We start from the raw sequence: 10769 nt of genomic DNA, 5'->3' as shown, positions 1-10769 counted from the left end.
AGGGTCTAGGCCTAGGCTTGGATTTTTGTTCTACTATTTCTCATCATTTAATTATTTTTAATAGTTATGTTTGTTGTAGCCTCGTAGATATGTTAAAATATATGGCTCGCACTTTTGGGGAATGCCAGGTAGCGCGTTAAATCATGCCTCGCACTTTTCGTGAATGGTAAATCGATGCCTCGCATGAATCGTCATTATGCCTCGCTGCCTTGCATGCCTCGCTGCCTCGCACTTTAGTATTACCCATTCTAGTCTACTATTTTTACCTTCATAAAACAAAAAAACTAATGGTACCTCATCTTCTTTCTTTTCATCTGAAAATGTCTCATCATTGTCTATCTCTCCTATTTCTCCTTTAATAACCTCTTCATCTATATCCACTTTTCCTTCTTCAACAATTGAAATATTCCTTGATTGGTTTAAATCTGTGCCATCTTCTTCTCCTACATATGAAACTAATCCTGATTTGAAGAAAATAAATTATTTAATTTTTAATATCATTAATTGGTCTACTGAATTCTATCTTGAAAATTATATATATAAAGCCAATATAAATATTATAAACACCAATTCATAATTTACATATATCAACTACAGTAGAAGGATACAACATTGTAGAAAAGTGTAAACTATTTTAATTCATTATTGATCATTTAACTTACTTGCAACTCCTTTGATTGCCACACCTTTTTCCTCATCTGAATCTGCATCTGAATCCCCTTGATAACTCACCAATGACTGCATCTTGGAGATGGAGTCAGATTTATTCATGTTTTTGAATATTCAGTAGCTGATTGATGAATATAAACCTGTGCAGAGTTTAATGAATCAATAGCCAATTACTACTCAACACAAGCCTAAAGATATCTTTACTAGCACAGCATTGGGCAATTATTGAATATTATAAATGTAATATTATTTAAGTAATTGCAGGTCTCCCTCCAATTAAAGACCACTTTTGGGACCAAGATTTCCATGGTCTTAGCAGCTTTGGTCTCTTACAAGAATGGACATTTGGACCTATGGGACCTCAGAAAAGTGGTCTTTAATGGGTCTTTTCCATGAATCGGTAGACATCTTGCAGTGATGACGAACAACCCAAGTCAGTGGTGCGCAACCAACAGAAATAAGATAATTTTGCTATGTAATCCAGCTAGATTTTTGTGCCAAAATGGATTTTATTGCTCATCATCGTCATTTTTAGTGTGCTGAATTCAAAAAAGTAAGGTGCCATTTTTTTTATCCACATCATCAGCCGCCAATTTGAATTTAAAGATGGCCGACACACCACATAAAACATGTAAAGTAAAGTTATGTTTGGTGTCAATGGAAAGGGAATTATACACTGATCACTTTATTCCATTACACCTATACCTAATAATACATTACAGAGATACAGACCAAGTAATAAACTCACTTGACCCAAAAGGTCAAAGGTATCTCTAATGCATTGATGTCTGCAGAAACGTGTTCAACCATGACCTTTATACAGTAATAGGCCTACACACACTACGTATGTTTCATTTCATCGAGAGACATTCTATGAAGGCTAACTGAACTTAAAAATTGTAAATATTAAAAAGGAAAAATATACTTTGCTGTTAATATTATTAATTACTACTGTATTATGTTATAGTAATTATACAAAACTTATTATTTATTATTGTCATCATTGTCACATTAGGCCATGTAAAATAAAACAATTTTCATGGTAGTGAGGAATTTTTTTTTTTTTTTTTTTTTTGAAAACATGATAAAAGAATGTCGCAAGGAAAAACAGCAAAAAAAAAAAAAAAAAGAAGAAAACAACAGACCAAAATTACATACAAAAAATTATACAATTCATTATAGCAAGCAGAACATTTACCTATGAATAACAGTGTCATAATGCAATTATCTCTATATAATTACGCACAATTTACTCCAACACAACAGGCATCATGGATGCCATGTGGCTACAGTAGGCCTAGGGCTATAGAACAACAGTAGGGCATAGAACTGAAAGTGGTCTGGCTAGCATGTGGACAGTTGGTAAACTAACCTATATTAAATTAATTTCGTGAGTGTTTTGTTTAAAAAAAAAAAAAAAAAAAAAAAAAGAAGAAAACAACAGACCAAAATTACATACAAAAAATTATACAATTCATTATAGCAAGCAGAACATTTACCTATGAATAACAGTGTCATAATGCAATTATCTCTATATAATTACGCACAATTTACTCCAACACAACAGGCATCATGGATGCCATGTGGCTACAGTAGGCCTAGGGCTATAGAACAACAGTAGGGCATAGAACTGAAAGAGGTCTGGCTAGCATGTGGACAGTTGGTAAACTAACCTATATTAAATGAATTTCGTGAGTGTTTTGTTTAAAAAAAAAAAAAAAAAAAAAAATCTGGTCGGTGGCCTTTTGGATGGTAGGGTGGGGATGCTAACCAATTATTTTATTTTACATGGCCTTATTAATAATATTATAATATTATGTATGTTATAGGCCTTATCTATTTAAATTATGTGTACAGCAGTGTACAGTACATTCCAATTCGGGACCCTCAAATTCCGAGACCCCTCTAATTCGAGACCACTTTTCCAAAGACCCAAATAACAATCTTCAACCTATTAACACAAATCTAGCCCTCTAATTGGAGACCAACCGCGAGACCACCCCAAATTTTCAGGTCCCAAAGGTAGTCTCAAATTGGAGGGAAAATTATTAAGGTGGAGACTAATCACAAGTGACAGAAAACAAGAGTTGACATCTTTCGGGAACTAAAATATTATTTCTACCCGTACTCGACAAATTTAATCGTCCCTGCCTTCTTCATTGTGATATCTTGCATACCGTAGTTTGAAATTATTAATTACCATAAACACAATAACAGTTATGGTTTATGCTGCTGTACAGGGCTGTTATATGTATATGCATAGTTATTAAACTGTCTTGCATTATGCGGGACGGTCCTGCATTTCAAAGTGATTTTGGATGAAACACGCATTTTGCAGAAACACATGCGTGATCATAAATTTGTCCTGCATTTAGCACAAGTCTATGTATGATAACGAATTATCAGGAATTCAGGGGAAAATGTATTTAAACATAGAAGAAATTGGTAAATTAAAAATATAAAAATGGTCATGCAGTAGCTTGAGTCTAGAGAGCTTTTGTTTATCTCGTTCGAGAATCAATTCATCCAGAAAATTTCTCTTTTCCTACCAAAACAACAAAGCCAACCACACACTTATTAGAATTTAGTAGTCGCGTGTGATCTTGTGCGTTCATTGCCACAAACAACCAACCCTGGACCATGGGGACTCTGGCGGCTTCCCCCTCCCCATTCAACTGGTATAGTCACGAATTTCAAATCTCTCAGGTTGGTAACTATGGTATACAGTATGTCAATAAACTATAAATATATTGTACCGTAGTTAGGCCTAGTGTGGTTCAGAAAGCAATCGACAAATTTTTCTACATACAACGATAATAAAGCGAGCTATCCCAAAGTGAGTAGATATTTGATGAAATGTGTTATAAATTAAACTGTGTTAGAAATAAATATATTTTTTAATCTTGAATCTATTTGTTTTTATTCTACTCGTAACCAAATGGAATCTAATTCTCAACTTCGGATAAATTGGTCATCCTGAATCTATTCATTTACAATATATTTTATATTAATGCAATCTCCTTTACTCAATTGTTGTAACATTAAATATTTTTAAAAAACCTCTATTACTAAATGGAATGAATTCTGAGCTAACAATTTTTCTCTTTCGTGGGAGTAACACTCACCTTTTTTTCAATCTTATTTAAAATTTTCAATTTTAGAATACACATAATTTAAATAGATTGTAGATAAGGCCTATTACATTAGAATACTATAAAATAATTAATAAATAGTACAATTTTGTATTACTATAACATAATACAAAATTAATAATAAAAACAACAAATACTATTTTTCATTTTTATTATTTACAAGTTGCATATTGAATAAGTCTCGAGATAAAATGTAACGTACGTAGTGTGTGCAGGCCTATTATGAAGGTCATGGTTGAACATGTTTCTACAGACATCATTGCGTTATGGATACCCAAGGTCAATGCATTACCTTCTGAAGCACAGAGGCAAAACCTGTAAACTAAAATAGTCAATTTTTACCATAACATAACTCGGACAACTATCACTTTATTTAATAAAAGTTGTTTGTTTGTGGCAGTTTTCTACTCTAAGTTTGGCAATATTTTAATTATTTTTGCATTCGTGTGGTCCCGTGTGGTGTTTAGTAGTAATTCGACCCGCCTAGGCCTACTAGTGTGAATAGGCCTAGGCCTAGTAGATATTTACTTTTAAGTTTTATTATGTTGTTTTTTTTTTATTTTTTATGTTTAGTTATGTTTGTGTGCGCCTCGGAATAGGTTTACCTAGATAGATGGCGCATTATAAATGGATTATTATTATTAATATTATTATAGTAGGGCCTAGTAGTAGGCCTTCTAGCCTATGTTAGGCAGCTAGAGAGAAGTAGGCCAGTAGAGATGCTAGGTAGGCTACCTAGCCTAGGCCTTACCGCTAGCCTAGCCTAGGATAACTAGGACTAGTTTAGCTAGCCTAGCCTAACTAAAATAATATAAACCTATAAAACGAATAACACTGTAATGTATGTACCTACCCCCTACGAAACGCACACACACACACACCAGTCTATCGCAGGCTTAGAAATGCAGTCAGCCTGATCTTTCGATCACATCCATCAGCAAAAACGATCTAACAAAAACGCCATATTGTTGAATCAAATTAATCTAAAGAGGGCGTTTCTCGATTTATCTAGGCCTATGTGCTTTTCATCAACATCATGAAGGCCATGTTATTATTAATATTATATTTCGATATTTTAGCATATTTTGTTTAAACCAAAATATAATGGTTTGCATAAATAACTACCAAGGCTTGTTTATTAGGCTTACCTAACTATGTATGATAGTATCCACTAATCGGTACAGTATACGAAATCATGACGTCTTTGCAAACCATATCAAAACATAAGAATGGGATAGACTATTAGGCTTAAAAGAGAGGTGATATAGAAATTAATTTTATAAATATATTATTATATTAAACAAAACAGCTAAATCCTAAGTTACTTTGTAGTATACAATGTAAAATATATTTCGAGTATGTTAAAAGATCATTTAATTATATTACTTACAATTATATCAATATACAAAATTTATTAGACCCTCTGGATTCTAACATTTTTCCGCGCGAATACTGAACCTTTAGCTTAAGCGTCGGTTTTATATATAGGCCTAGCTGAATTTCATATACACTCCTCGTAGGCGTATCTTGCGGCTGGTCCTGTGGCCCAATGGATAAGGCATCTGACTACGAATCAGGGGATTCCAGGTTCGAGTCCTGGCAGGATCGTATTTTTTTTTTTATAATCAACTAAGCCTAAATGTTGAAACAAATACAAGCACATCTGTGCAATTTATTATTCTAAATCCAAGTTTTCCAAAAGAGTATTAATTTTCAACACAAAATCATACGCTCTCCCAGCAGCACTGCTCCTGGAAAGGAATAAAAATCAGGGGATTCCAGGTTCGAGTCCTGGCAGGATCGCAATTTTTCATCTTAATGGTATTAATCAACAATTAGGCCTAGGCCTAAATGTTGAAATATACAAGCACATCTGGGCAACTTTTCAAATTTTAAGTTCAAAAGAGTTTTTCAACACAAAATGTCACCAGTTTCATATCTCCAAGCAGCAAATCATGGCACAACAAATCAAGGAATTCCAGGTTGCTGGATACAATATAAATTCTAAATATATTCGGAGCAGGCTTATCTCATGAATGGTCCTGTGGCCCAATGGATAAGGCATCTGACTACGAATCAGGGGATTCCAGGTTCGAGTCCTGGCAGGATCGTAGTTTTTTGTTTTATCTAAATGTTATTGATAAGCAACTAGGCCTAAATGTTGATATTAATAGGTCCATGTTGAAACAATACAAGCACATCTGGGGCAACTTGTTTTTCAAAATCTAAGTTTTCCAAGAGTATTATTATACACTCATGTATGGGGGTGATGGTAGGGGGAGGAGGGGCTCGATGATCAGTTGAGGAGCGCTATTACTTGCATGTGATTGTTTTGGTGGTGGGGGTGGCGACGCGAGAGATACTCCACTGGGCTCATGAATAAAGGATAGGCCATGAATCGATCAGGGGATTTCAGGTTGAAGTCCTGACAGGATCTTACAAATTAAACTTTTTTTTTAAATATTTTTAATGAATGTGTTAATTTACTGTATTATATACCCTCTGGATTCTACCATTTTTCCGCGCGAATACTGAATCTTTCGCTTTGGCGTCGGTTTTATTATATATAGGCCTAGCTGAATTTCATATACACTCCTCGTAGGCGTACCTCTCGATTGGTCCTGTGGCCCAATGGATAAGGCATCTGACTACGAATCAGGGGATTCCAGGTTCGAGTCCTGGCAGGATCGTATTTTTTTTAATAATCAACTAAGCCTAAATGTTGAAACAAATACAAGCACATCTGTGCAACTTATTATTCAAAATCCAAGTTTTCCAAAATAGTATAATTTTCAACACAAAATCAATACACTCTCCCAGCAGCACTGCTCCTGGAAAAGAATAAAAATCAGAGGATTCCAGGTTCGAGTCCTGGCAGGATCGCAATTTTTCATCTTAATGGTATTGATCAACAATTAGGCCTAAATGTTGAAATATACAAGCACATCTGGGCAACTTTTCAAAATCTAAGTTCAAAAGAGTTTTTCAACACAAAATGTCACCAGTTTCATCTCCAAGCAGCAAATCATGTGGCACAACAAATCAAGAAATCCCAGGTTGGCTGGATACAATATAAATTATCTCACGAATGGTCCTGTGGCCCAATGGATAAGGCATCTGACTACGAATCAGGGGATTCCAGGTTCGAGTCCTGGCAGGATCGTAGTTTTTTTTTTTATCTAAATGTTATTGATAAGCAACTAGGCCTAAATGTTGATATTAATAGGTCCATGTTGAAACAATACAAGCACATCTGGGCAACTTGTTTTTCAAAATCTAAGTTTTCAAAGAGTATTATTATACACTCATGTATGGGGGTGCTGATAGGGGAGGAGGGGCTCGATGATCAGTTGAGGAGCGCTATTACTTGCATGTGATTTTTTTTGGGTGGTGGGGGTGGCGACGCGAGAGATACCCCACTGGGCTCATGAATAAAGGATATAGGCCATGAATCGATCAGGGGATTTCAGGTTGAAGTCCTGACAGGATCTTACAAATCAAACTTTTTTTAAAATCTTTTTAATGAATGTGTAAATTTACTGTATTATTTATTCAGGAAAACATACAAAGCACAGGTTTACAAAAAAGATAAATACAGTGGCAGCTAGAGGTTTTGGCGCCCAAGGGCAAGAGCAAAAAATTGCGCCCCACCAATTATAATATTGTGAAATACATTAATATTGGTATATCCGTACCGTACTTTACCATGCACTGTGAAAATAAGCAAACTGTCTAAATAACATTATTTAAACCCAAATAACTATTATTCTCTCATAGAAGTAGTTTCTTCTTGAACTGCATTACGATGTTCGCAACTTTGTATACAACCATTATATACTGTACCATTATCCTAAGTTGTAAGGCTGTTGTATTTATCGCATACAGCTTTTGTAACATTGTTTAAACTCGCAACTGCATTTTGCGTGCTTTCGCATCAGCAAATAAGTCAACATGATCAAATAAATAACACGTACTAGGCTCAAGGAACACCAAGGCCATGCCAGGAGAGAGGGGAACAAGAAAAATCTTCTATTCATGCATTCCCACAGTCAACAACACCGTGTACATTAGGACAAAGCCGAACTAATAGCCACCGTACCATCAAGACATCGGATTTGTCATTAGTAATATTTGGCTGTCCATGTTTAATCGGACCATGGACCTATTAATAAGGTCCATGATCGGACCTAGCGAAGTCCCACCATTTCCCGCCTTCTGGAACTATGCCTTTGTTTTTGGTCGTTCCCACCCACTTTCCCGCCCTCGAACCATGCCTTCGTTTGGGCGTTCCCACCCTTTTGTTTTGTTTTCGTGAACAATGGCTTTTGTTTTAGCCTCTCACTAGCAGTCTTCTCATTGGTCAGTTTATCCATCCAATCACCATCCAGCTTGTGTTTTAGCCTTTCACCCTTTGGTCAGTTTACCAACATCCAGCCTCTCTACCCAAACATATAAGTATTCCCTGTTTAGTGTCTGCAGATATTATTCTCATGAAGACGATAGAAGCATCTCAATCGAAACGTCGAGACTTTCTCAACAACAACAGTTACTTTCGTGGTGTACCGCAAGCTTCAACATATATATTATTTCTTCGCCATGCAAACCTTTAAGCAATACTTAACATGATGAAAGCATGGAGGAAATAAAACAAAGTTAATGTCTGTGGACATTGGTTTACTTACAGAATTATTGTCTCTTGCTCTTATTGGTTGCTGTTCACCTGATGTTGAAACTTACACAAATCATTTTACTATTGCTCTTAAATGTTGTTTCGAGACCCATGCTCCTCTAAAAGAACTTTGCATAAGGGATAAAAAGTACAACTCTTGGTATAATGGAACTGTTCGTGCTGAAAAACAAAGATGTAGAATGAGAGCCAAAGAAACTTTTTGGCATAGTAAAAAGACTCACCGTCAACACTAAAACAGTCCTACCAACATGCTCCAACAATTCGGAACTTTCAAACATGTTTAGTGATTTTTTAGAATCAAAAATTGATAAAATCCGTGCTACCTTACCTAAAACCGATTTCGATTTGGCCCTTTCCCATGATGTCGAGTGTTCTTCTAACTTTCAGTTTTTTAATTCCATTACATTAAATCAAGTTTTAAAATTAATAAATTCATCATCCAACTCTTTATGTTCTCTTGATCCTATCCCACCTTCACTTTTAAAAAAGTGTGCTGATGTCCTTGCTCCCGGTATTTTGAACATAGTAAATTGTTCCCTTTCCACTGACATTTTTCAAAATTCTTTTAAAATTTCATCCTTCAAACCTTTAATTAAGAAGCCTAATCTTAGTAACGAAATTATTAGTAATTATCGCCCGATTTCCAACTTGCCTTTTATTTCAAAACTTACTGAGAAATGTGTTGCTGTTCAAATATCTCAATATTTGACACAAAACCAACTCCATGAACCGTTTCAATCTGCTTATAAATCGGGCCATTCGACTGAAACTGCTCTAAATTGTCTTCTTAATGATATTCTTTCCTTTGTTGATAACGGCATGGCAGTTGCAGTTGGATCTACCCACTGCGTTTGATACAATTGACCATTCTCTTCTTTTTCGTAGGCTTTCTTTCCATTTTGGCTTCTCTGAAATTGTTCTTCGCTGGTTTACGTCTTATGTTTCATCCCGTTTTCAAAAAGTTGCCATTTTTGATTCAATTTCTAAGGACACTGAGCTTCAATGTGGTGTTCCCCAAGGAAGCGTACTTGGTCCCCTTCTTTTCTGCTTTATGTTACCCCAGTTGCCAACATTTTACGTTCTTATAATGTTAAGTATCATCTTTATGCCGATGATATTCAAATTTACCTTCCTTTTTGCCCTTCCACTGAAACCATTTCATTTCAAAAACTTCCAACTTTGCATTAATGAAATTATAACATGGATATTCAACAATATGTTAAAAACTGAACCCCTAATAAACCGAGTTTATTGTTTTTTTTTTTCTAAATTCCGCACTCGACCTCAATTTTTTTCGCTTAATATTGAAGAGGTTATTATCAACCCTGATTTTTCCGTTCGAAGTTTAGGTATTATTCTTGACCAATCTCTCACTTTTGTTCCTCATGTCTCCTCATTTTTATTTATTCGTAACATAAGTTAGATTATTGTAATTCATTGTTTGTCGGTTTGCCTGATTTTGTTACTCATCGTTTACAGAAAGTACAAAATTCAGCCCACCAAACACGGCGCCCGGGGCACGTGGCCACCCTTGAAACCCCAGCTACACCACTGGATAAATAGCAGCATTTCTATGAAAATTCAAAAGCAGCATGAAGTCACTATCATCAGCAATGATGGGAACCTCCGCCTACTATTATACTGTACGTCATCATCATGTTATTTTTAGTTCTGGATTTTAATCTCCTAAAATGAGATTGTTTCACTTTATCATGGATTTACAGTCAATAGGCTAGTAATTTACTCATTGTTTTGCAACAAGTTTGCCAACGAAAAGTACTGTGGAAAGATCACATTGATTCTGGGCGGCAGAGGTGGCGCCAGGGAGGAGAAGGATCCCCTGTCGAGGTGATTTTCGCTCCCATCCTGGTCCGGTAAAAAAAAATATATATGTGAATAATTAAATAATCCCTTGAAACCCCTAAATTGTTATTTTCCGGGGCTTCTCCCTCGATCACTTTTGAGAGATTTTGAATGACACCTGGACCACGCCCACTTCACGTTCTCATCGGGAAGTTTCCCGAAAAATCTGTATCTCATTAACCGTTGTCAAGTTTTTTGTCAAACGCTGTGTTTATGTCTAGAAAAATCAGTTGTGCAGCCTATTAATTTTTCCCTGTCCGAACTGGCATTAAAAACATTTGAGTAAAACTTATCCAAAAAATGTCTTAAAAAATAATTATTATCCATAAAAACTTATAGTGTATTTCAAAATAAAAACATCTAAAATGATTAGGCCTAATACTTGGTCCTGTAAA

General features: G+C 35.4%; 1 protein-coding gene and 4 non-coding genes across 8 annotated transcripts in view; 4 read left to right on the top strand and 1 right to left on the bottom strand.

Moving 5' to 3' along the window:
• The window catches only part of LOC117118185 (SAP30-binding protein-like), an 11228-nt gene extending 6165 nt beyond the window's left edge, over positions 1–5063 (bottom strand). The window contains exons 1-3 of one of the 4 annotated variants that reach the window (XM_033262701.1): positions 4970–5063; positions 663–809; positions 295–461 (exon numbers count right to left, since the gene is read on the bottom strand). In XM_033262701.1, the coding sequence (XP_033118592.1) occupies positions 295–461; positions 663–771 (276 nt within the window). In that variant the 5' untranslated portion in view covers positions 772–809; positions 4970–5063. Of the gene's footprint in view, positions 1–294; positions 462–662; positions 810–4023; positions 4125–4670; positions 4830–4969 lie in introns of those variants that run through there. The other 3 variants (XM_033262700.1, XM_033262702.1, XM_033262703.1) reach the window with 3 other exon arrangements.
• Positions 5064–5356: 293 nt separating this feature from the next.
• Positions 5357–5429, top strand: Trnar-acg. Its single transcript has one exon. It is a non-coding gene; the product is annotated as a tRNA-Arg (tRNA).
• A 430-nt stretch (positions 5430–5859) lies between these two features.
• On the top strand, positions 5860–5932 carry Trnar-acg. The gene has a single exon. It is a non-coding gene; the product is annotated as a tRNA-Arg (tRNA).
• Positions 5933–6438: 506 nt separating this feature from the next.
• On the top strand, positions 6439–6511 carry Trnar-acg. The gene has a single exon. It is a non-coding gene; the product is annotated as a tRNA-Arg (tRNA).
• Positions 6512–6911: 400 nt separating this feature from the next.
• Positions 6912–6984, top strand: Trnar-acg. Its single transcript has one exon. It is a non-coding gene; the product is annotated as a tRNA-Arg (tRNA).
• The last annotated feature ends 3785 nt before the right edge of the window (positions 6985–10769 follow it).

This window comes from Anneissia japonica, unplaced genomic scaffold (genome assembly GCF_011630105.1).
Source record: "Anneissia japonica isolate Jap-2015-1 unplaced genomic scaffold, ASM1163010v1 scaffold11779_len1430905_cov172, whole genome shotgun sequence".
In the NCBI taxonomy this organism is placed as follows: domain Eukaryota; kingdom Metazoa; phylum Echinodermata; class Crinoidea; order Comatulida; family Comatulidae; genus Anneissia; species Anneissia japonica.
Note: the sequence above shows the minus strand (reverse complement) of the source record. Positions and strands in the feature narration are given on the sequence as shown.